The sequence below is a fragment of the Frieseomelitta varia genome, unplaced genomic scaffold (assembly GCF_011392965.1).
Source record: "Frieseomelitta varia isolate USP_RPSP 00005682 unplaced genomic scaffold, Fvar_1.2 scaffold_462, whole genome shotgun sequence".
NCBI classification, from domain to species: domain Eukaryota; kingdom Metazoa; phylum Arthropoda; class Insecta; order Hymenoptera; family Apidae; genus Frieseomelitta; species Frieseomelitta varia.
The window spans coordinates 483,900-511,321 of record NW_025110215.1 but is presented as its reverse complement, the minus strand read 5'-3'; the positions used below and the strand labels follow the sequence as shown (position 1 = coordinate 511,321).

At 40.9% G+C, this 27,422-nt stretch overlaps 1 protein-coding gene across 1 annotated transcript in view; it reads right to left on the bottom strand.

Annotated features, from left to right (window-relative positions):
* LOC122532652 (alkaline phosphatase, tissue-nonspecific isozyme-like) overlaps window positions 1-27,422 on the bottom strand; it is a 76,607-nt gene that overhangs the window by 39,415 nt on the left and 9,770 nt on the right. The window contains exons 3-6 of the mRNA XM_043661631.1: window positions 24,070-24,248; window positions 18,216-18,423; window positions 17,012-17,152; window positions 6,645-6,839 (exon numbers count right to left, since the gene is read on the bottom strand). Coding sequence (XP_043517566.1) covers window positions 6,645-6,839; window positions 17,012-17,152; window positions 18,216-18,423; window positions 24,070-24,248 — 723 coding nt within the window. The remainder of the gene's footprint in view (window positions 1-6,644; window positions 6,840-17,011; window positions 17,153-18,215; window positions 18,424-24,069; window positions 24,249-27,422) is intronic.

Here is a 27,422-nt window from a genome sequence, read left to right as displayed (position 1 = left end):
GCTGGAATTATGAACGTAACGTACGTCGAATAGACACACGCTTGAGACACTTGTCATCACTCGACTGCGGGTTTTTTTTTTATGCGTTTTTAAGTTTTCGCGAACACTATCAAAGAAATGGAACCTGTCACTGGACTGCAGATTTTTATACGCATTGTTAAGTTTTCGCGAACGTTATTGAAGAAATGAAACCTTTTATGCATTTCCAAATTTTCCTGCATTTTTGAAAAAATGAAACCTTGATAAAAAATTGTTTTTTTCTTTTGTTTCACATATTATTACAATTGATACAGTTCCTCGGATATTTTATACATTTATTCGCATCACGTGCACCGCGTGCGTTGCATAAAAATTGCATAAAAATCCGCGGCCTGGTTATCACAGACAGCAATACTTTTTCGTTCGTATTTTACGTATCAGTGTATCCTTCTCTTGGAAAATTAATTAAGTTTTCTACATTTGAAGTAGGATGTAACGCTTGTCCCGAGAGATTTTCGAACAGATATGGGAACGAGGAGGTCGACGTGGATTCTACTTTTCATTGTTAAAAATAATAGCGAATATTTATTTCGGGGTGTCGACAGGAAGCGAATCGAGAAGCACGTGTAAAGATATGATACGCAGAGAACCAAGAGGGACATTTGTCTACGCGCGGCGAGAATGCACTTTGTGCCTGTGCCATTTTTACCCGCGCGATTGAGAAGCTGATGGCTAGGCTTCTAAATCATAAAAGAGTTGCGAGCGTAATTTACAATCGCACAATATTTGTACTATTATATACTACAGTACAATAATATGATTAATATATAATTTACGCTAGCGCAGAGTGAAGCTGAAGATTTTCTGGGAATCGAGTTGCATCAAGCGAGAATCGTCGCTTAAATATTTGACATTATCGAGCTGAAATCTGTTTGCAATTCGACATTCCTGCACACGGGGGGATACACGAGACGGCTGTTCCAATACGTTCTCTTTTCTTTTTTTTTCTTTTTTCGTACGGAGCTGGAAAAGCTCCAGCATCCTGCTGGAATGTTTCCAGCGACTTTAATTCATTTGTCAATTACATGCACCGCCTTACGAGGGCCAATAAACTTCCTTAATGACTGCGCATTTCCCTGCGTTACCACTGCTAAATTTTTCGAAACTCCGTGACGCGGATTGATCGCTTTTTGTCGGCTAGATCGGTATTACGCGAGAGGAGAAACGCCACGACGAGATTGAATTTTACATTTTACGGACAAGTGGTGGAACGTGCCGCATCGTGCTCTTTATCGTGCACGCGATTAGTTTGCGGCAAGTTTCTGGCGGCGATAAGAAATTTAGACGGGGAACGTGTAACGGGAGAAATGTGTGTATCGTGCTGTGAACCACGCCAGTGTTATATGAGTGAAATCTTTGAAGAACTCGAAACTTGATGAGAAAACTCTTGGTGAGAAACATTCGCCTAACACTAGAATTTTCGCAGAAATTTTATTCTATCTGGATCTCTCAGCTCGTTGGATCGTTATTAGTCTTCCTCCTGCATGTTGGATGAATTTGATCTGTTTCGTTGGTTGATCAAGCAATTTTAAATGAAAAATTGGATCCACCGTTTCGTTTAAAATTCCACGTATCGCGAGGTAACGTCAGATGTACAAAGAATCGAGAACTCGGTGTGGTTACGAAGCGAATCTATCTCAATGAGACATCTTAATAAGAGATACCTCGTTAAGGTACCTTAACAAGATATATCTTATTACGGTACCTTAACGAGACACGTTCTAATAAGACATAGAACGAAACGTTCCCATCACGTATGTACGTGTGTGCTCGCCAAGTTTCTCACGAAACGACTAATCCGACGTCAGAATCCTACGAGTGAGAATATCAACGTAACACCAAAGGAAAGATCGCAATGTTTCTCCATACACTCCCCGGTCGTTTCAAAGGGGAACGAAACTGTTTCCTCGCAACTACCTACGAAATAACACTTTCGTAGACCCGTACGAAACTCGAATCTCCATACGATAAATTTCCGAAAAGGGTCAAAAACGTTCGATCGTTATTTAGAACAACAAGCTTCTCTTTTGTGTGTGGAACGACCCACGTGGACGTGTGTACAACGGATGAAAACGAATGAACGAACGGGAGGGGTGGCCCCGTAGAAAATGAGATCGAGGGATTCGAACGAAGCCCGACGATTCACGCACCGGCCGCAAAAAAACTATCCTTTGCATTTCTCGCCCGCGATTCCATTCAGACACGGACAAACGTTCCGATTTCGTTCGCACCGGCTTGTCCAAGAAGATTGGATCGCATTGAAGCCGGGGACCTTGGAATTGAAAGGACGTCCCGGCCCTTCCTGGCGCGATGAAGAACTGACTGCAGAGGGGTATATATACAGGGTGTTTCGTAACCTGTGGGAGTTGATTGTACGCCTAAAAAATAATGAAAAAAAGTCATATAAATACATGTTTTATCTGTCTTCGTTTATCAGATGTAACGAATTTTCTGTTTTAATTACTATTACAAAAGATGCTCGAGATCATCACCTTGCATTTGAAGACAAGCCTGCACGCGTTTTGTCATTCATCTGGTTACTCTCTCTATCATTCCTGGTGTTTCTCGAATTTGTCAGAAGCCTTGCTCTATTCTATTTCGCAGTATTTCAGCATGTTCAATCGATGTTGCGTATACAATAGATTTTAAATATCTCCACAAATGAAAATCTAATGGATTCAAATCCGGAGAACGAGCAGGCCATGCGACAGGACCTCTACGACCAATCCATTTATTTGCAAAGTGTTGATTTAAAAATTGCCTAGCTACTCGGCTAAAATGCGGCGGAGCTCCATCATGCATAAACCGCATACGAATAATCTAATATCGACTGGAACTTCCTCTAATATTTCGTGTAAATGAAAAATCAACGTACTTTGTGCCTGTTAGTTTCCCATCAAGAAAAAAAGGTCCAATTAAAAATTTATCAATTATTCCTGCCCATACGTTTAAACTAAACTGGTGTTGATGTCTTGAATGCACAGTAACATGTGGGTTTCCTTCATCCCAATTATGATTATTATGAAAATATTGAACATATACCATCCCTGGTAAAACTAGCTTACTAGAGTTTGCTCTGTTTATAAAATTCATTATATCACGTAAACGAAGACAGATAGGACATATATTTATACGACTTTTTTTTATTATTTTTAGGGGTACGATCAGCTGCCGAATTGGGTCTTTCCACCAGTTACGAAACACCCTGTATATAAAACGGTGTACCGAATCACTTACCTGGTATTGGATTGCCACCGCGGTCCCTTTCCGGTCATTCCGGCCGGGCAAACGCTACGAAAGACGAAGCCGGATAAATTATTGACCATCCACCCCCTCGAATCACTCCTCGTTTTCACGGCTTGAATACAGAACGCTGGAACGGTGGAATTTCATCGAGCCAACCAGCCGAAACAGGCCGTGTGTCGCTCACCCCGTTAAATATACTCCTTTCTCTCTCCTATCGCGATCAATCGAGAGTAGTAGAGATGGGATCGAGTACCTCGTAAGCAAGCACGAACTAGAGCTGTTGCTTATGAACAGAGTGCGGATTTTTATTGCACGTAAAATGTGCAACTAATGAAGTTACAATTTATATTGCAATACGGAAAATATGAATTATCGTTTTGTTTTGATTGAGTAAAGTAAACAAAAATTACCCGAGTGCGTGAGACAATTGAGACTACGTATCTTTTATTTTTAAGCATTTTACTCGGATGTCTATGCAATAAATAACAAAACAACATAAACGTTTTTGTATAAAGAAAATGTCTTTAATTTAATAAGTTTATATTATAAAGGTGTCTTTTGTATAAAAATTAATAAGTCTAATTAATTTTCCAGTAGTAGGGCTCGTGCAACTTAAAAATAAGGAAAATACTCTTCCTCAGCTAGATGTTAAACATAAATATCATTTAGCAAGTTTTTACTGATCTTTGCTATTTTCTTTCCCCGAATTCTCTACCATTCCAGTGGATATAAATTACAATTTCATTTTATTTGAACATGAATTACTCGAAACATCGGATAAAATTATATTCGATATTCGTCGGGTAATAATTCTGATCTCAATTATCTTTGAATATTCAGAGAGTGTTAGGAGAATATTAGGATTTCTTTTCGTGCTATCTATCATCGAAGTTACGAACCCTTTTTTTTCTATTTGTCCTGTATATTACAGGTATTCGTTGAAACACTTACTTTCGAAACGATAGTTACGTTAGACATTAAACTTAAATCGGACTCCTAAGTGTTATACATATTCGGATCCCTAATCGCATCCCTAAAGAGGGTCGTTCGAAATGGCAACGCTGTGAATCCCCCGCCACGTGTATAATAGATCCAACGGGGACGTTGATCGACGACGTCTGTTGTTTCGTGATTTTTGCTACTTGGCTCCGGGCGTCGCGTGAAAAAGTTCCGAATGATCAATAGCTGAAAAAAACGCGACGCAAACGATCAATGCGGCGGCGTGTGTACCGTCGACGGCCCCCGTCGAATATCATATTCCATTGACACTCTCCCGTCGTCGTTCTGTTTCGAGCCTTTCAATTCAGAGAGTCTCGCGAATCGAATTTGTAACGTTTCACTGTCGCGTTTCAATAACCGTATCTCTTCATCTTTCCTCTTGCCGCGATTTTTCGAATCTCTTTGTTGCAGGTACGAGGCTCCTCGTCGAGGAGTTAACCGGCTCGGATGGCGAACGGGGCGGATAAAGGACCAACGCGAGAGCAGACAGTGAAATAAAATCAGCTCGCGAGAGTCTGGCAGTCAGGTCGGGGAGAGAATCAACTCGTCAGCAGAGTATTAATTTCACTCAGGTCTGGTTCGATTTTCAATCATAAGTGAAAACGATGCTCGCCGTGTCGCGTAAAAATATATTCAACCCTCCGGATGCTTTGCGCTCTCCGATGAAATTGAATTTCACTCGGCTCGTTCTTCGTCCTAATTAACGAGCTTGTTTCTTTTTTTTTTTTTTTTTTTTCACGGTTTTACGAATCCTTCTGTTTCACGGATATCGTTGCAGACGAAAATCAATTAATTTCAACGATAATCGCTCGCTGCGCCATATTTTCGTCATCAACTCGAGAAATGTAGCCAAACATAAACATTATTTTGTTGCTCTCTAACTAAAATGTAAGACGACGAAACTAACGCGAAAAACATCAATTGCAGCGAGTTAATTTTTTAGTTAAAGGTACACGAGTCGAAACTGCGTTTTTGACCAGAATTTATTATTTTCGTCTCTCTTTCCCCCCACCCTTCCCTCTTTCCCTTGTGTGCTCTATCGCATCGGTGAAACGATGTCAGAGAAATAACAAGGTTAATAGTGGACAGAACGAAGTATCGAACGGGGGATAATGGCGGGGTTATTTGTGCTAGGCACGATCCGAACGGTTTCATCCAGGTTAGATTCCGAACGGTACCTGGGGGCCTACGAAATTGTTCGTGGAAATTGCGTTATACATCGAACGCGGGCGAATCCGCTTCCCTGTGCCTGAAAATCCGCATTATCTGCATGTGATCGGCCGGTGACATTTCTGCACGAAAGCTCGCGTTGCTCCGCGAATGTATAACGAAGCCCACTTTAGCCCGCGCTTCGCGTTCCCCGAAAGCTCCCTGTTGTTACGCCGCGAACAGAAATTAAATGTAACGGCCAGCTAAATTAAAAGATACAAGTTTTAATCGCGTTGATAAACCTTGAACGTTAACGAGCGTATTCCGTGCGTCTCGAGTGAACGAGCCGCTATTATACTTTGATCGTTCTCGGCGAAAACTTAACCAGTGTACAAATTTCCACGCGTCTGAAATTGCGTTGTCGAGATCTCTGTTTGAATGAGATTACAGGCGAGCTTTTGCTTATAAAAACTTGAACGTTAACGATTGTATAAATTACGGTAGAACGTCGATTATTCGAGCTAATTGCGAGACAAATCTGTTCGAATGAGCGATTTTTCGGATAGAAGAATCAAATAATAATAGAAGATAATAATAATAATAATAATAATAATAATAATAGAAGAATCAAATGATCATAGATCATGGAATAAAATCATAGATCAGAATACATAATCACGTGAAAGAATACATAATAAGTCTAATAATCAGCCGGTGCTATAAAATCTTTATTATGTCTTCGCAATTCAAGAGCTTTCTCCTGAATTCAAGATCCATTTGTACGTTGACAGTTCGATCCAACTATCACCTATTTTTAAGCTTCTACGCAGATGAAAATTTCTCTTATTGTCCGAGTTGTTTTGAATTTAGACTAATAACATTGATTTACTATTTTCAATGTATAAAATATAAACATAGCCCGATATATAGTTTAAATGCGCACGAATATTTCGACATAATCGACATTCTATACCGTGTCCAGATTTTCGAATTACCAAAGTTCTTGCCACTAAAATTTAAGACAGCGACGAGAGTTCACTGAATTAACCCGGCGAACAAAGACAGTTCGTTATTTGCGCGACGGACCAAATTTCTAGGAGATACAGTTCCTTTTGCGCGGAACAATCGGATCTCTGGCACGCGGCGAATCGTTTCGGCTGCCTTTGTGCGGACTGCGAGGCTATCGAACGTTGACTTGTCGCTTCACTTACCAAATATAGGGTTCCCACGGTGCGTTGCCAGACCACCGAGCGTGAGCACGTGCGAGTGATCCGCCGTCACGACGAGAAGCGTCTCTGACAAGTCCACTTCCTTCATCACCGCCCTCACCGCTTCCTCCAGCGCCAGCGTTTCGTCCAACGCTCGATAAGCATTGTTGTAGTGATGAGCGTGATCGATTCTGCCACCTGGGGACAAGCAAATAGACCTTTCGCGTTTGAGTCGGAGGTTCTGCGCGACGAATTCAGCGGAGCGAGCAATCACAACGCTAGAATTCAAGCGGATAATTGGGCAGCCTCAGTGTGATACGAGATCGACGAAATGAAGTCGTCGCCATTGAAGACGCGTCCAAAGCGAAATTTTCGTTCGATTCGCGAGTAAAAGTCGTTTGATGAATTTCGGCGTTCGATGGATTTTGTTAGTTTGTTTGCACAAGGTGCAGCTTGTTTCCCTGAACGTAAATATCAATTAACATGGCAATCTGATTGCATAGAAAGTTCCAGGTTGAAGGAACGTTCAACCGCACACCGTGAAACGGCCTTCGATAAAGCCTGGCCGGCCGAACAACTTCTCCGTTCTCGGTCGAGAGTCAATCGAGAATCAACTTTGCGTGTACTTTGAAAAAACCCTCGTAACTTTAAAACCAATATTGTCACGTCGCAGAAAGAAGCTACGCTGTAATCCTATCAACGACTTTAATATTTTTTAAGTATACCTTTCAACGAACTTCTTAACTTTCTATAAAGGCAACAGGGTATTGCGACGAGAGAGACCTGATGTTAAGCGTTTCGCGAGGTGAACGAGATTCGCAGATTTCACCAAAAAAAAAAAAAAAAAAGAAAAATAAAGGGAATGGAAGAATCGATCTTTTGGTCGTGCAATTGGAAAATATATTCCTTTGAAGAGATACACGTCCACTTTCGCGGTCAATTAGGTGACTGTACATGTAAGTACGTGTCGGAAAAGGAATTTTTCGAGAAAGTCGAGTTTGAAAATTTATCGAGTATACACGAATCTAGCTAATAAATGACAGACGGAAATAATTGACGATTGAGTTAGTCTACGTTTGAAAATAAATAAAAAAACGTAGAATAAAACTTTTCTGTTAAGATGCTTCGTTTTTTTTTTTTTTTTTTTTTTTTTTTTTTGGAGAGAATTGAGTTTGAATGTTTCATCGACTATATTTGAATTTATTTCATTCTAGACGCGACAGAAAAGAATAATTGACAGAAGGTTAATCTACGTTTGAAAATGACGAATAAAACTTTTCTGTAAGCTCTGTTTTAAAAGAAAATCGAGTTTAAAAATTATATGTGATATTTAAAATTATATATAAATTATATATTATCATTCATCACATTAATAATTTATCATATTTTAAAATAATTTTGAACGAAACACATTCAAATTTTCTTAAATGAAAAATTTTTTACTTATTTTTGCGCCATTATTCGCGCCTGTCCAGCACGAAATTAGCCAAATTCAGGCATAGTTGATAAAACGAAATTTCTTTAATAAAATTCAATTGTATTTTTTCTTTTCGACACGTTTTTACATTAGTCGCGAGACAATTTTTTGTACACGTACTACAAAAAATGTAATTCACTTATCTCCTGTTACGAAAATATTCTCCAATGTGACTAATAATTTGCAGTGTCTCAAATTTTCTTTCTATCAGCGTGAAAGAATGGGAAAAAGAACGAGAAAGACTACGGGGAGGTCGGGATGGAATTAGGGATCCGACCCGCGGTGAAATGAGAGTCATCAGCATTAACGTCGAACAATCGCATTTGCGAAAGCATCGTAGAGTTAACGCTAATTATTCAGAACGATCCGCAAGAATCCCGAATTCAATTATCGAGCGGGCAAACGGCGCCGCCCGCCTCTGGAACGGATTACCGAAAGTTCAACTTGAAGTTGCAGCGGTGCAGAAACAATCGAAAATGGCCGGGATCGATGTCTGCTGAAGATCGCGTGCGTGCGTGCGCAAAGCGTCAAGGAGAGGATCAATTCTCGAGAAATTGCATGGAATCGAGTTCGGCAGCAGTTATGGATCGAAGCGATCGAGGATGAAACGAGACATCCTGGCACGATGTTAGGGTGCCACGTTAAAAGGTCCGATGATACTACCGTAGGTATCGCTCGAGATTCGACCAGACGGCGCCGGCGGCTAACTGCGGCGATCCGATTTTACTGGCGAGCATTAACTCAGTCCCGACCGCGTCGCGCCGAACTTGTGAATGAACACGCTGCCCCGTATTTACGATAACGGATGAAGATCGAACGAGGTTAGGGTGAAAAATCGTGTGAATGACACCGGCGAGAATCAATCGGCCGTGTTGCGCTTCCTGTCAGGAATTTGCGTAAGCCGTGCCCAGTCGATCGATCGAAAGAACGGAAATATGATACGGGGATCAATTTTTTTTTTTTTGTATGTCGAGTACTCGTGGCTCGAGTTTCACTTGCTTGGTATACAGTAATGAGATTTAACTTTAACAGAAGTATAGAAGCCTTGTCTAATCGCGTTGTGATGAATTTCACTTGATTAACAGAGCTACTTTATTCGACGTCGGAGATTCTACTTTGTGTCTCGCTTGAAACTGGAATTCTGGAATTTTATTTTGTGACTCAGTTGAAACTGGAATTCTGGAATTTTATTTTGTGACACAGTTGAAACTAAAATTCTGAAATTCTATTTTGTAGCTTACTTGAAACTGGAATTCTGAAATTCTATTTTGTGACTCACTTGAAACCGAAATTCTGAGATTCTACTTTGTAATTCACTTGAAACTGGAATTCTGAAATTCTATTTTGTGACTCACTTGCAACTGGAGTTCTGAAATTCCATTTTATGACTCATTTGAAACTGAAATTTTGAAATTCTCCTTTGTGACTCACTTGAAATTGGAATTCTGAAATTTTATTTTGTGACTCACTTGAAACTGAGAAATTCTGAGATTCTATTTTATAGCTTACTTGAAATTCTGAGATTCCGCTTTGTGATTCACTTGAAACTGGAATTCTGAAATTTTATTTTGTGACTCACTTGAAACTGAAATTCTGAAATTCTATTTTGTGACTCACTTGAAACCAAAACTCTGAGATTCTACTTTGTGGCTCACTTGAAACTGGAATTTTATAATTCTATTTTGTAACTCACTTGAAACCGAAACTCTGAAATTTCATTTTGTGACTCACTTGATAAAAGAAAAAAACATTTCGAACGAACTTCGAATTAAAGGGCAATTCTATCTTTGTGTTTAAATTTTTGCTATTTATATACATATCTGCAGCCACGTCATGTCAGACGTATTCGCGTCAAATTTCATCGGGCACACTTCAGTAACTGTGACGTTATTACAGTTGCGCATTGTTATCGGAATTGTATCAAATTCGTCAATCGATGCGTTATAATAGAATCAGAGAATTTCAATATGATTATGCACCCTGCCTCGTTCCGTTGCGTTGTGTGCGCGAGTGTGACTCAGCTTCTCACCACGTTAATAGAAATGACTGCAGGATCAGAATTAATGACGAATATACATAATTACTCGACGTTCCAAATTATTCATTTAATAACTATCCATTACATCTTCGTACTTTTCTCTTCGTAGTCTATTTGTTGAAAGTTGAAACTCGACTTTGACTAAACTTTGCTGCGTTATATCAATGAATAATAATACTACCGATGTGACAAATAGAATGACATTACTCCATTGTGAAGTAGTTTTTCCCCTCTGTAGAGTACGCGGAACCTTGTTCCCATAAATCATCAGTCGCAATAAAAACACGAACACGGTCATGTCTGCGAGTAACGCAACGATATTTCTGTCCGGGCATTTTAACAAATATCTAATCGATCTCGGTGTTTCAACGTTTGCATGTGGCCCACTGTGCATCAAAGATCGCGCGACGCATCAACCGAATCGCCCCTTGAAAACTCTCGTTCGTCGACGAAAACGAGACGAGATTGTCCCTTGCGAGATGTCGCGCGCAAATAGTCTAACAAATTTCGCAAAGTTGTGGACTTTACTCTCGTTTCTGCTCCCGATGGGTACACGTATTCGAGAGCATGAAATTTATGCATTACAATGTGTGTGCCGCTAGCACGCACGTCGGCGGATGATGAATTTGTATAATGAACAGTATGTGGTCTGTGCGAACGTTCCTCGTCGCTGTCAACCAAAGGGCAGTTCAGTGCGAAACGCCCACACGGGCGACGGGATAAATTTGGTTTGAATCGGGAGAAAAAAAAAAAAAAAAAAAAAAGATTAATGGACTGATTCGGAGGAAACTGATTCCGAAAATATTAACGCGTTACGATCCTTCTGGAAGCCAGTATTAATATCCGACAGCGTCAACAAATATTTATTTCCAGAGATTACAAAACGCGAAAGAGCATTTCTGTTAGTTTTTTTTTTTTTTTCACTCGCACCGCGCACATATTCGTCCCGGAATGAATTTCGTTTCATCGGTTACACAGAGCACGGGACACACGAGCGATGAAAAGTATAGCAAGTTTTGAACACGGGAATAATGAAATTAAATGATATCGTGCAGCGATCTGGCCGAAAAAGGGGAGGGGGAACCTGTTCCCACAATAAACGGAAAAATGAAAATCCGCGAGCGCAACGTAGAAAAATTATACGCAAGTATTTTTTATTAACCTCGGCATTACATGTATAGCGCGCGATTCTGTCGCACGGTGGAGGAAATTCGTTGTTGCAATAAACCGGAAAAATGAAAATCTGCGTTGCAACGAGGCATACTCGCGCGACCTATTTTTTATTAACTTCACGTATCTGTCTCGTTTTATACAATCCACTTTGTACACGAAAGCTTTCCAGTTATTTTCATAAACTTTTCTACGGGATGAATTTTTTAATACTCTCCTTTTCGACGTCACCGGTCCAATTTTTGGTTGGAAAGATAGATAGAAGTTTCATCGTGGACCAAATAAAAAAAAAAAAATACTGCTATTACCATTGAATCGTACGATAAAAATTTCATTGCGAAACAAAATGAAAAAGCTGAAACCACTTTTATATAGAAACAGGCCGATTCACGAAACTTGCACGCCTGAAATAATTTTTAAATTATGCGTCGAATGAGAAATTGTCTGATACAAAAGTATGGGAAGCAAAGTATGGAGTATCAATTTTTTGTGAATTTCAAAATTTCCAACGCTATATTTATTTATTTTTTTTTTTTTAATCGGACCATATATCTTTTTCATCATGAGTCGGAAGAATATTAAATTCTTTCATATTTGATATTTTATAATTGATACTGTACATTTTGATTGATATAACAGGCGAAGAATCAAGAAACGACCTAATTTCCATTCAAACTAAATCAAGAGCGTCGTTTAAGAATCTCATAGAATTAAGATCCGTCGGAGAGATATGTAGAAAGCCCCGTAATGAACGCTTATGTTCGACGGCGCCAGCATTGCAGTTTCTTCTATTCCGGTTCAAATTTCTGATTTTAATCTGAATAACCCAAGACCACGGCATGACAAATAACTTGCTCCGACGCGTTCATTAGAACCAACGATTTCCCGCAGCTCTTTAATATCTCGCAAATCTTTTGCAGATACGTATTTTACTGCTTCAGTTACGTACATTCGTTCACGAAAATATTCCAACGCTTAAAATAACATATTGAAATAATTATTATAATATCGTAGTAATTATATTAAAATTATATTGTAATAACTACATTAAAATATATTATCTGCATTATACAAAACACCTTGGAATTTCATTTGCATCGTAACAAGTACAAACACCACATCGTGAATCTCTATATGCGAAATCAACGAGGAAAACAGTGTTGGTAGAAAATATTCTTTAATGGGAGAGCTGGCAAGTGCCCCTGACACGATATGTAAAACATATATGTAAAGCGACAAAATATAAATTCTTTAGCTTTAGAATCTGATATCATTTTTCCACGTTTCCGAGGGGTACGGTTTTATAGGTGCAAACTACGGTTTCTTTGATGTTATTGATACTTTTTCCCCATCTTTGTGTTGCTCCAGCTCTAACGACGAAGATGAGGGAAAACACGCCTGGAAAAGAGCGAAGAGTGTTTGGCCAAGATGCAAATTTCGCTTCGGGTGCCGAAAATTGAACAAGAGAATTCCCCTTCTGAAAATAAAGTTGCCGAGAGGTGTTTCGCAATTTCATGACCTCACACTTTGGCAAAGGGAGCGAGATATATTTTCCAAAAGCTGTCACTAAAAATTAAGAAAAAGTGGCAAAGGGAGTCTGATAATTTCTAGATATCAGCCGATCATACTGCGTTTTTCACGCGAATTCAGCATGAAATTGGAGACCACAGAGCCGGGAATAAATAGGGGAAATCAGTCATTTTAATCGTTGTTCTCTAATTCCTACGCTCGGGGTTTTTCGTCCCCCGGCGTTTTTCCTTCCGATGTTGACAGAAGCAGCCGCGCAACAAGAACGACGATAAGACATCCCGCAGATGCCCAGAGGAAAAACGATCCGCTTGTTCTCTCCTTTTTTTCTGCGGCTGCCTGCGCACAGCCCATCCCAGCTGGCATTCAGTTTACCCACGGTTTGCTTATTTTTATACGGCATAAAGTTGGACGAATTCTCGATGAGAAAAAGCTAAATCCCCACTCCGTTTCCTCATTTGCGCGGGCTATTCGGAATTTCCACGTGGACTCGGTCGTCATCGCGAAATAAAACTTTCAGTTTGCAGAGAGGCTCGATGGGAACGATTTCAACGGGGAACAAAATGGAGGAGGAGAGAGGGGGGGGGGGATGTGGGGAAGCAACGAAAAAAGAAATTAAAAAAAAAAAAAAAATGGTAAAAATCCGGCGGAACGTAGTGTTCTGACGAATAACCGAAATGTTTCATCGGGGCCAGTTGCCAGGTGAACCGAATAACGCGGAATATATTTCACGCCGCGTGTCTAAATTGCGATTATTATCAACCGAACGAGTTTCACTGAAATTGTTGTTCCTCCGTGGATTTCAAATATCTTACGTTACCATGTGAAACTCGGAGATTTATCTCTGACACGGTTATTCCGCGAAATATCGTGTTTTAATTGCTAATCAGAATGTTCGTTTCGAGCCTTTAAAAGTCGACAAGTGTCGCGTATATGTCAGTTTCTCTGCTCTCTGCGTCACTTAGAGATACTAAATCTGCTAAACGTCGATAGGAGAATTGCAAAAATATTTACGAAAACGATAAGAAGACAATGGATATTTATCACGTAACGCTGGAAACACTCGCAACAATTAAATCCCACCGCGCTAGATCGTATCGCAGTGTAACAAATCAAGCGATATCTCGGATCGTGGATCAACAATGGAACGAAACTCGGCTGGCAAGATACATTAGTAGTTGGCCAAACTGTGGAGTCAACTGATTCTGTAACCGAAATTTTAGCAGACTCGCGACAAGGGGGTGATGCATATATACATACATACATTCGATGCGTTCAACCGAGCCAGAGATATCGTGCCAAAATTTATCCGTAAAGGGACGAGTTTTCCAGCTGGTGAGGAGGGGGCGGGGGACGTTCAGCAACAGTTGCCACGCTGCAGGAAACTTTGCACCCGGATCTCGGTATCGTTTACAAGGCAGCCACGAACGAAGACGATCCTCAGGTGAAGGAACTGCCACCCGGCCAGCGGCGTGTTCCACCCGTCGTCTGATAGTGGAACGACGCGACGTGCCGGAACTGATTACGCCAGCGACGTGTATTTCGTTATCTGGAAGCACGAGATTTTCTCCCACGTTAGGTCCGCGTACGATGCTCGTTGAACCGACAGCGTTGCTCGTCGAGTATCTCCAAGGGTTAACCCGACGCTGCAGCGAATTAACAGGAAGCTCGAAGCTCGACGACGACAACGACAACGCGAAGACAACGATGCATTATGGAAGAAATTAACACGTCGAGTTTCCCATGCTACGATGTTCTCGAAGGGCCACGAGAGAATTTTCATTATTCTAAACATATTGTTGTGGCTCGATGGAACCGAATGTTGTCGATTCGGTTCGAGGCGCTAATTATTGAGGCCTAGGAATACATAGAAAACTTTACCGCACTGGTAAAGTGTAGCGATTCAAGGATGAGGTCGGAAATCACGTTGTAATTACAGAGATTGCTCTGTTTAAAATTCACCGCTGACGGCAGTTTTGCCTGTTTTATACAAATTGGCTAGTCAGAGTTCTAGCCAATCACTTTAATACGTTAAGTGCCATGCGTACTTTGTTTACCTTTACGCTGTTCGATATAGTTGCGCGCCCCAAGTCAGAAAATTTTGTAAAAATTTGGTAGAAAAGAAATGTAACACTCTTTGGAAGAAACAATAGTAGAAACTAAATAGTGACTAAGTAAGTTACAACATTCTGTGATGGGTGTAAAGGAGAAACCACATCTTTGCTTACTAAACTGTTTTAAGAAAACTTATTAAAATTACTATTCCATTACTATACTGTTTGTATAATAAATTTTTTATAATATAATTTATAATAATTTGTATAATAACAATAAAAGCAATATTCAGCTACTAACTTCTTTTCTGTAATTTTAAAGTTTTTGAATTTTTAATACATGTATACTAAATTTGCTTGGTCGGTGACCGACACAACACTTGACGTGTTCAAGTACGGGCCGTTTGATTGCTCTGAACTGAAAAGTGCTGTCATTAAAATATCGATTTGTTCTAACGAGGATAGATAACAAGTTTGCTAGTCAGTGGCTGGGAATGACAACAAGTGGTCGCGACGCAATAATCGCGATAGAACGTGGCGGGCATTAGGACTTCTTGCCAGCAAGAAAAAGCGGACGAGTCGTGATCCTCGGCCATGAATATCCAAAATAAGACAATAAATTTCTTCATGCTGATAAGAAACCTAAATCGTCTTTCGTCTAGAAGATTCTAGATGAAACTGTGTGTATATAGCTGATCTGCATATGATATACATTGACAAAATAATATAAAAGATATAAAAGAAATATGGTTGTATTTTATGATCCATAGTTGATGATCTTGTTGGTAGCCACGGTCTAAGTTAGCTATGATCCTCAAAATTTCTTTAGTCGACGATAGTCATTTTATTTTGCTAATTCGAAACATTTGAAGCACTCCAGTTACTAATGACCACCGTCGAGAAAACAATCTCCGGTCACAGGTGAACGCGTTAATATCACTTGCTATCAGGCCGACATTGTACAAAAGCGAGACGATGGAAAACGAAAGATAATAACCGACATCATTTTCAACAAAAAAAAAAAAAATATCTACTGTTTCGTGATGGGATTGAGCGTTGCAAAAGTTGTGACAATGTCGAAAGACGCGTGGACGTTGAGCAATGCAACGGAAGGCGATCGGAGGGGCAACAAAACGAGAATCGGATGCGATTCGCCCAAGTGAGATCGATTGTCACGAAGGGGATTAATCAACGTTTCGCACGGGCAAAGCTGATTGATTCGCGACGAATGGATGTTGCAAGGGCGTGCAAACGCCGTGCTCGCGGTTTGATCGGACAAAAGGAACGATAAAAGGCGACAAAGACTCGGGATGCTTTAATTTTTGCTCGTAGATCGCTCGAGCTTGGAGCTAATTCCGAACTTTCGGACTGCAAACTGCTTCTTTACTTTCAGAAGGGAACTTCGATTTTATTTTAACGAGGGGGCAATCACCGTCCTACATGCGAAGAATGAAACGCGCGAGAGAAGAGTTCACGATGTTCGCGCGAATGGCTGGTTCAAAGGTCTCGTCCTTGTGCTCCTGAGAAGGAAAAAAGTCAATCGTATCTTCGCTGAAGTCAAGGAAACGTTTTTTCCCGGCGACGAAAGAACGTGAGATGTACATACTGGTTACCGGCGGGGCGGGGAGGAGAGGAGAGCGGGGGGAAAGGAAGGAAGACGCACGCGGAAAGCTATAAACTCGATAAAGTACAGAACGCTGACTCAATCTTCGCGCAGGAAACTCGCGTTTCCCTACCCTCAAAAGGAACACCCTCGAGAGTATTAGCTCAATCGCATTCTACCATCGAAGGATTTCAATTATGCGCCATACGCTACGTCGATCGTGGAGTTCTCTCGCAGAGCGACGAAAACTAAGTACGAAGTAAGTAGACTGCCAAGTTTTTCTTCAACTTAACAATTCTTTTCTCTTTTTTTTTTTCTTTTTTTGTACGTGAAGACGTACAAATTAAATTTCGATTATCTGACCTCGTCTAATCGTAAGATCAGTTTCTACATTCTCCCTACTTTCCTGTCGTAATCTCCGAACAGATGATGATAGCAACGACCACAGCAGATATTCCGCGAAATAGTTAGAATCGTAAGTCTTTCGTGTGTCATACGTACCTTCGACAAAGAGGAGATAACCTTCGGGATTTTTCGCCAGTATACGAAGCGCCTTTATCGTCATTTCTGCCAGCGACGGGTCGCCACTTCCGTTCGTGTTTCGGTCAACGTTGAAGTCCATGTGGGAATAGGAGAACAGCCCTGAAACAGTGGAAAACAGTGAGTCGATCGAGGCCGAATTTCCACGAGAAGGAGGAGAACTTTTGTCGATTCGTTTTCTCTCCTCTCCACGCTCGAGCCCGCTAATTGATTGTGACACAGAGTTTCAACGCGAGCAACGGGCTATTTTCCACTGTTAAAATGATAATTAATAGTAAAGTAATTAGTTGCGTAACAGAAGATTGGAAGTTAATAAATTTCGTTATGAAACTTGTTATTAATTTATCGATCGGGAGGAACCTTTCGCCGGCTCTGCGTCATGATTTTGGTGCACGGACCGAGGTTTTGTAAAAATACGCTCGCGGAATATATATTGGTAGCAGAGACGTGTTACGCTCAATTAGTTGTCAGCCAATATTATAGATGCTTATTAGACAGCCACGAAGGGAATCAACGGTTTTGATCGATAAGCCGAGTGTAATCTCAAATTCAAACGTTACGCCGATCATAATTAGGGCAGACTAACTAAGAGCCGGCTGTATTGAAGGATTAACGTAATCGTGCACAACCGATAATTACCGAAAGACACAATACGTAATCCGTGTTATTCAATCGCCGTTATTCCTCCAACGACCTATATTATTCTTCCGTTGTTTCACCGAACGCCCATTCAGAAACGAGTTGTACAAGTTTTTGTTACGCAACTTCTGCATGAACTCTACGAATGGATAACACATCGAGCGCGAGGAATATTACAGAAAATTGAGAGACCAATCAAACGAGTTACTTTTCTTTCCAATTCCTTTTCGTGTTGCAATCAAATTGTAAGAGATTACCCGCAAGTAATATCGTTTTTCTGATACTGCACGAAATTTTTATTTTATTTAAATTATTGTCTAGTAAATGGCAATATTTATTAAATTTGAAAAAAAGAAAACAATATTACTCGTGGGTGTAAGTGGCCCTGATATAAGCGAGTCAAATAGTCTCGATCACGTACGGTGTGTTCGCGTGTACGTGTCACGTGTCCCGTTTCGAAATTCATCGCTAATAAATCCTCTGCTACCTCCTCTGTAAATGTAGAAACATGTTTCTTGTACGTTACCGAGCAGATGGTTCACTTTCCGTGGGTCGACGTTGTCGAACTGCTCCTTGTTCGCCACGAATTTCGCGGCCACGTTCCGCAGCCGATGGTTCCTCGACCATTCCTCGATCAGATTTCTTCCGTCCAATCGTCGTCCCTCTTTATCCGGCTCCTCCACATCCTGGACCACTTTCGGCACGAAATGACGTCTACCGCCGCCGAGCACCACCTACCGATCGATCGTGATTTCATTGCCCCGCGTATTTTACCGGGAGACGGATGAAACCGTGTTCCAAAGTAATAAACTCAAGCATTTGTCAAGCGTACGAATACGCTAGGCGGCTCGCGGTTTCACGGAATTAACCTTCGATTCTGCGAAGAGCAGAGCAGGTCGAACATATCGATCGAACGACTCGATCTGCGGGGAAACGAAAACCGTGATTCCTTTCTGAGAGTTTCTGCGACAATACTTCGCGACCGATTCTCGCACTCGTGATTCTATCTGTAATTTTCAATTTTTTTTCTTTCCTTCTTCTGTGTTCGAACAGAAATAGTAAATAGATCGTTTAAATCTGTATTAAATTTATTTAATTTAACCTCTAGTTTGAAAGTAATTGAACTTTACTTGGAATTATAGCAAGATTCATTTCGTCCATTGTGAATTTTACTAATTTTATTATTATTAATTCTGTAATTAATCGTGGCTTTTAACGAGTCGAGGATTCGCGCTGGATCAATCGCCAAGACTTTTATCTTACGTTTAGTCGTCGACACGCGGACGAAATTTCGTTCTAACAATCGGTTTTAAATTTAAATTTTCAGCAAGTTGATCGTTCGCGAAGGAATTTCACCGGGGCGCTTTTCATTTTCGGATCTCCTATTTTCGAATGTTCTTCCGACGTGTGCGCACGTGTTTGTGTTCCATCAGAGAACGTGATCCCAAAAGCAATTTTGTAGAATTTCAAAGTCAACCGAAGAGAAATGTTCTTCCCGTTCATCCGTGAGATTTTCCATTTCGGTGATTGCAACGTTTGTTTTCTCTTTCCTTTCTTTCCTTTTTCTCTTTCTTTTTTTTTTTCCTTCTCTTTTGGTTTGTCCTTTCCCACCACGGATAGACCGAAACAGAAAGTCGTGCATATAAAAAAGAATTATGTGCACGCGACCTACATTACACATTTTTATATTTATATTTTATTACTGATGAAAAAAGAAGAAGGCACAATGTGTTCCGCGGCATTTTTATCAAAATCGTTACACGTTCTCCTTCGGATTGGACTGTTTGTTCGCATTAACGAACGTACATTTGACGCAGAGAAATTGAATGTAGAAAATATCTCCCTTTTTCTCTTAATTAAACACTTTTCTCCTGTTTCATTCGATACGAGATGTTGCGTTGTTTTAGCGGAAATTTTCTTTTCCCCTCCCGTTATTTAAAAGAGTCCCAGTGTTCTATTTCACCGCGAGAATCATTCATGCCAGAATGTTCTTCTACATGTTTTCAAGCTGAGGAAAGCAACGAACAAAAAAAAAAAAAAAAAAAATAAAGTCAACTGAAAAAAAAACGCATTGTATTAACACGTGGAACACATTAAATCCAAATGCAACGTGAAATTGTTAACCTTTCTGTGAAATGCTAAGCATTGTCTATAATGTCGCTTGACTTTCTGTAACGAATTTCGAAACGATGATTATTCGTCCAGATCCCTGTTGTTCTGCCAACGGACGATCTTTCCCTCGAACGAAGCAATTGAAAAAACACGTATACTAATGAGCTTGAAACGTACAGAGCTAAAAACTCACCGGCAAACGCAAGCACGCCGAATGCAATAAAATATTCTGTAATAAAATTGTATATAAAATTGTCAAAATCCGCCGAATCTGCATGAAAACAAAGATCGACGCGATTTTTATTCTCATAATCGATTAGATTGCGGATATTTGCACGTTCGCGAGCAAATTCGATGCACGAAAATGTGTCGAACATAACATTATACGCATAAATGTACATACGGAAACCTAAATATACTCGTGACATAAATATTTCTACGTTCTCTGTTCCATTAGCGAAAGACCGGCCAACATAAAAATTATCGTACGTGACGTTTCAAGTCAATTCATCTCCATCGAGGTCTGTAACGCCGCGATCATGGAAAATCCTATTTAACATTAAAATTAACATTAAAACTACCGACGATCGTAAAATTTCACAACATCAGAAACATTAAAATAAAGAAAAGAAAAAGATAGAAAAGCTTTAGTGCATTCTGTAATATTTTCTACGCATTTTACGAAAAATCATTTGAAACGCACTGTCTTTTGCAGTGTCTATCTAAGATTACGAATTGGTCATTTTGACCATTTTGGTAGTTCTGACGTTAAGGGGCGATCTGATCCGATTAATAGGTTAATAGAGACGTGAAAATAGAAATGAAATCAGTCTGCACACTCTGCACGATATCACGAAATACATTTCACCTCGTTCGCAGGACTCCTCGATCGTAGGATCACGAATCCGCCGGGAAAGTCATCCCCGTGGACCTTTAATTTCTCTTCTATCTAGCCGGCGAATTCCCCCGAGAACTCCGACTAAGCAGACTTTAACGAGCACGAAGTTTTGCATAGAAGTTTCGAATAAAAGCGATCTTTCGAACGAACTTTTTTTCCTCCAGCTACGCCGCTGCGAGAACGTCGTTCAGGGCTCCTCCCGGACCGATTGACCTGCCGAAAATCCCAACTTCCGCTGATTGAACGACCGCAATCCGCAACGTTCCGCGAGAGTATCGCGATGAGACTCGTTCGTCGCATCGATCGTTGCATCGAGATCCTGAGACGGTAGTTACCGGGATTTCACGCCGGTGAAACTTGACATTGGAGTGCTGACAATTATTTTGTGTCATCAACGAAAATCAGGATTCGATCGAGAAAATTTCGAAATGATTTTCTGCGATTTTAGGTAATTTTTTTTTTAAGTATGTAAGTGACCTGTTGAACTTGTAAACGGAGTCAATGATAATTTGATGAATTCGAATTACGCGATGTGTCTTACGCTGCTAAAATTAACCAACTATAGCGTGTGTGTGTGTGTGTGTGTGTATGTGTTACACTAGTTTTTAACTAAATATCATTTTTGAATTCTGCGAGTCAAACAACTGTTTCACTCTATGAAATATACTCTCGTGATATAACGTAATCTCGTTAGAAGCGTCGCTCGTGCAGATTGTTCTAGTCGCTAAATCAAATAGTTTTATTGTACCGTGACTGTTCATCGAGTTAAGTTATATTCTCGCTCTTCTAATCATATTTTCAGTCTCCCGGCGCCAAGTACCCAACAAAGGAGTAAGTCGCACGTGATAATTTCATCCTAAACATTACCCGTGCAAGTGTACGTGGATTCGAAGATCTCAGGAAATTCGCCGAAATGCAGCGTTCCTTTATTATGCAACACGGACGCTGAAACTACCACAGAGTGTTCGAAATGACCAATTCCTAACTATTTGCAGAAACTTCACCGGCCGATAAACTGCGGATTTTTAAGGATTTGAACGACATCTTTTGATTCTGATTTTACAAACGTATTTATTTACATATTTTGTTTTAACACCGGAGTAATCAAAATGGCCAATTCATAATTTCTGCAGAAATTTAAGTAAATATATATTTTATATTTTTCATAAACTTAAGGGTTTTAGATATTTGAATGACTTCTCAGAAGATATACAGAGTGTCCCTAAACTATGCACTCATTACAGAAAGAAATGTTTCAAATAAAACTTATTGTTGTTTTGAGAGAGATAGTTGCCACCCTTCGGTGATTACAAATCTCGTCACTTTGAATTCTTTTCAAATGAACACGCAGCCCATGACGAACTCATCGCCCTTCATGTACTGGTACCTCGAGGTTAGGTTTATTGTCTTTCAAAAATTATCCTCGTTGAACATATCGAAAGATTAAATTGTCTCATCTTTCATATTCTAAATAATAATCTCGATCGATGCAATCGGCTGCATGTTCATCTAAAAAAAAAATACATTCGTTAAAAAAGTAAAAAAAATAATAGAATGAAGATCACTTTGAAATCTCGAAAGCAAATGAGACATCCTGTACACGTAAATCTGTGTTCTTTATCGTTCCTACTTTTTGCATTTTAATTTCCCTGGCACGGGTTTTGCACTCGGGTCGCTGATAGTTCCAGCGTTGAAGATTCACCTCACGTTACACTTGATCCAGCGAGGGTATTCGATTGCTCTCGGATAAATGAACTTCTTCAAAGGGACGCGTCAGAAATCTCGAGCTTCTCGTTTGCGTGAAATCGGCGCATCGTCGCGAATAGTCCTGTCGTAGCGTCAACTTGCGGAAAGTTCCCGGTGCTCGACGTCGAGCGAACGCAATCTGTACATTATGGTACTCGGCGGGCGGCGGGGGGAGGGGAATTTTTCACGGTGGCCGGGCTACTTTGCCGCCCAGAAATCAATTTCTGCAACGGCGAGGCGCACTTGCGCGATTCAATAAGTTTTACCCCTTTCTCTGTTTTTCTTTTTCTTTTTTTTTTTTCTTTCTACTTTTTCCACGAGAATGTGAAATCGGAACGACGCGGCGTGTAAGGCGTTGTCGATAAATCGCGGGATGGAAGGTGCGCGTTGTCGGTTTCGAAATCTCTTTCACCCGGGCACGATGGCCGCTTTAATCCCGGATTTTTAGCGCTTCTTTCCCGGCCGTTCGGAATATTCCGAAGCGCGGAGCGATTCGCGAGCCGGCCGGAATATACGCGAAATTATTTGCCCATGTGTATCCCCGGCGAATCCATTTTTAAACCGATATAATAATACGAGATGTTCAATAAATATCAGAACGGAAACGGCGAAACACCAATTGTTGGCAATTTTCATCTGCAAAATCGGAGGCCGTTCGTTAACAACGTTACACTGACGAGTTAATTCCTATCGACACACACAAAATCCCGAATTAAAAAAACGTCGCATTAGCGTCGACGGAATTCAAATCATTTCGACGATTAAAACGTTCAAATTGCACGTGCGTGTTATTGACAAGCCTTTAATTTGTACGTTTGATTAAGGCGAACGTTTGATGCGATTAAATTTTCATCGATCTCAGAGAGAGACAGAGGGAAAGAGAGAGGAACTTTTACTTAATGAAAATTCGTCAAAACCCTCCTCCCGTTCGACGCATACGCGGCCGCGGAAAATAATTGCGCCGAAGCATCCACGATCGCGCGCAACTATCAATTTCGAGGCATTCACGGTACGTTGGTTACTAAATTACGATCGAATCGTTTTAAACGTGGGCGTTCGACGAGCTACGGCGCGTCTTGAAATACTTTAAATACCTCCTTCTATCTCGACTACTACTCTTCTCTCTCGATCGCGAGTTTTCCAGATCTCAGCGGTTTCGGCGGCTAAAAATCACGCGGGACTCTACGAAACGAATGGAAATCTTTCCGGAATGCACTCGGGGGCTTAATCCTCATTGGCAAAGAGATCCCGAAACGCCGTACAAGTTGGAAACGATTCCACGTCACGCTCGTCCTATCGTCCCTATCGAAACTTTCTTTCTCTCTCTCTCTCTGTAAGAGAAAAAAAGAAAGAGAGAGAGAGAGAAAGGCGCACGACCGATAGAAATTCCCGGAGATAGTCGAGTTCCGTCGAGTTCGGGCACCGGGTTCGATTCGTCGAATCACGTCGGATCGGCGATGGCAAAGATGGATTCCACCCCGCTTCTTGGAGAATCTTCGCACGTATTCGGCCACGAACGACGATAGAAACCACGGAAGAAGAACGGATCAACGGGAGCCGAGGAACCGCGCAGAAACTTTCTCGAGATTTAAATCGGGGGATATGTATATATGTAACTTCGTACGTTGATGTTACGGCCGGGTTCGTCCTCGAGCAGCTGACGCGCGATGTCCTTGCAGGAGGTCCGCGCAGCAGGTGGCACCTTGCCGTCGTCCTCCCAGTAACGGCTGGCTGCGTGGGCGTAAAGGGCTGCTGGCGTCGCGTGCGTCACCCTCGTCGTCGTAACAAGGCCCGTTGATTTACCTACGAGCATAGAAAACACCACGTCAACTCCTCTCGCGTAAATCGAGCTCGTGTTGAGTCGTATCACCGTTTCGTTTCGTTTTGTTTCGCTCGGGTCACGGCTCGTTTGCGAAACGCCGCGGTCGATTTGATCGCTCGCCGCAGCTGCACGCGCTTTCGCGCGTTCTACGGTGACAAACTCTTCCTCAAGAGGCGGAAAGAAATGATTAATTAAACGGTTGACTTCGCACCTCGTAACGTTACGACAGTCTCGAACGCGGCGTACGCGGACACGTTGACATACGCGTATTTGCCAAGGATCGCGTTTAACGAGGGTCAGACAAGTTTGTGTAACGTGGGATCACTTGGCTTCCAAGGTTCGTTTGAGTATTAAACTTTAATCGTACGTGGCGTTGTTGTAAATAATGGCTGATCCGTGGCCATCTAAATATCTTTTCGAAATGTGTGAACTGTAGAAATAATATTTTTTACCTAACCTGAATGGTATCGAAAAGCCAATAACTGGTGAGGATATATATTTTTCCAACATCAGTTTTTTTTTCGTTGTTTTTCATCCATTGATACTATTTTTTTTTTTTATTGCATCGTGTAGCTAGTAAAAAAATACTTTCAGATATGCAAAGAACATGACGCTGATGTCCAAAAATTTAAGCCTTTTAAAGAATGATTGGTTATTTCCATATTGCCACAAACTCCACTGAGAGAAATACGTACGATAGAAAATCTGTTCCGTGAAGATCTGGATCTAGAGATAAACGATACGGGTGAAATTTTTCTCCTTTCAATATCTGTATTGTAGTGATTTTAGAAATGCCACTCCCACGCTCGACTTATCTTAGATTCGCATTTTCATTAACTTTAGCTACAATATTTTTCTTATTTCCATCGCTGTTAACAGTTTCTTCTCACATGTTCTTTTCACGACACTGGCGGTTTGACAAAAACTTTTGATCAGCTTTGCATTGGTATTTCGTGATGGACAATTACGATTTGTATATACTGCTTCTCTCAAACACTGACCATTTTATTATACATGAATATCGATCTTTTACTGACAAATTTATACATTGATTGAGATTTCAAGCTACTAGAAGAGATTATCATTGACGATGTAATAAATAATAAACGATGTTTATTTATATTTATATTTGTAAAGCTCTCGATTGTTCCAAAATCTGTGATCTCGATAAACATAAATTTATACACGTAAAATATTATACTTTTAAATATTCCAGGTCACGTTCTTTACATATCTGAACCACCAGCTACGCGATGCAATAAAAGAAAATACATAGTTGTATGAAAAAAAAAACATTGAAGAAACTCTGAAAAAACTGTTAATATGAAAAATATTTTTTTATTTCGCGAATTTTCCTTCTTAATTGGAGCTTCTTTTCGCCAACGGTAAGGAAGAACGAGGACAGGCAAGAAGAAACCTGGACTGAAAGACAACGAAAATGGTAACTGGCTGAAAACGACAAATTTTCGGGCCGACAAGTTTTTCTCGTCGGTAGCGATCGAAGGAAACGCGGTTGCAAACGAATTCCAGCAACGGTCGCGTTGGAATAGCCGTGAGCTGCTCTTGGAGTCGTATTTTAATTAAGCGGATATTCGCGAGATCTTCTTAGGCGGACGAAAATCTTTGGCGCTCAAGGCCCGTTTCTAACCTCCTCTGTATCCGCAGGATGGGTTAAGTTGGAACGCGGAGAGATCTATGTTCTCGCGGGATTAGCAATTACGTTAAGCAGGCCCTTGTTGGGACGGACCGGATGTTAATCGGTTCGAGAACGGTCGATACACCGGTCCTTCATCAAAGCTACGCTCTTGACCCTTTGATCTTGGCATCTGGGCCTTCAATTATGATTTAGCATAACGAACGGAACTGCGACTGAAGAGCCGCATGCTACATGGTCGACGTGGTCTCGCACTTCGTCCGACAGTGTACGGAGAGGAATGTTTCCAGACAGGGTGGCCGGTTTAATCTCACAGTCGATCGACCATGGAATTTTTCGGGAAATTCATGCAAATTTCCGCCCGGTTTTTTCCTCGATAATTTCTCAGCCAGAAACGCTTGCTTGCTCGGGGGAAAAAAACGTACCCACCCAAGTTTCGCCGCAATCTTGGTCTGATTCATTTTTAAAGGTTTCCCGGTTCACGTTAAACGAAAAAATTTCTTTTTTCTTCGAGAGAGAGAGAGAGAGAGAGAGAGAGAATTCCTTGCTCCGAAGAAAATCAAGGGAAGGAAGTTTAAACGCGTGGTGGGATATTAAGTTTGGAAGATTGTTTTTGACCGACGAACGCCGGGCAACTTAATTCGTTCGACCCAGACGATACTTTCGGTTCTTGTTTTCCTCCAGTTTTCTTCTTTTTTTTTTTTCCCCCACCCCGTCATTTCTGCCCTACCCTTGTAATTTGAACTTCCAGCTACATTCGTTTCTTTCGCCTAAGCAATTTCCGCTTGCCTCTCATTCCATTACCGTAAACTGGCGTGACGTTGGCCAACATGCTGGAAAAATGTACGAAGCTCGGGCGAGGAATTCTAAAGGTATCGCCGCCGTATTTTCGGCGCTGGCCCGCTCTTAATCGTTCGAGTCGGCGTACAACAATTATCAGGAAATGAAACGTGGAGCGGATCGTTTAAGGGGATCGTTTTGTCTGCTTATCTCGTGCAATTAATGGCACGGCAGCGTTCCTCGAAAGAAACTGTTAAAACCTGCGCACCACCTTCGTAGCTCTTGCCGTAATTAACGCCGCTGGTAATCAGCGTTTTTGTTTTTGCCAGCCGCCTGCTGCTGAAGTATCGTCTGAAAATGAAGACGTTGAACGACGTTTGCGAAATCAAAAGCTCTCGAGATTTCTCTCAATCGCTTGCGTGTCGATCACACACGCTCATCCTCGAGAAGTGAGTTAATCTCACAAAATGCGATTCTGCGAGACAGCTATTGCGAATTATCAAAATTATAAACGAGCCACATAAATATTTTCCAGGCAGAAAGGTAAGGTTTCATCGCGGATCTTACGCAAGTTTAACACAATTACAAATACTTTCAATATTTTACATGTCTCACAAACTTTTTCCATTTCCAAGTTCCTCGAGCAAAAATTCATTATGAAAAAGAAAAAAAAAAGAGTACGTGATTCCACTCTCTTTGCTGCTATCTCCTGGTCATCTCT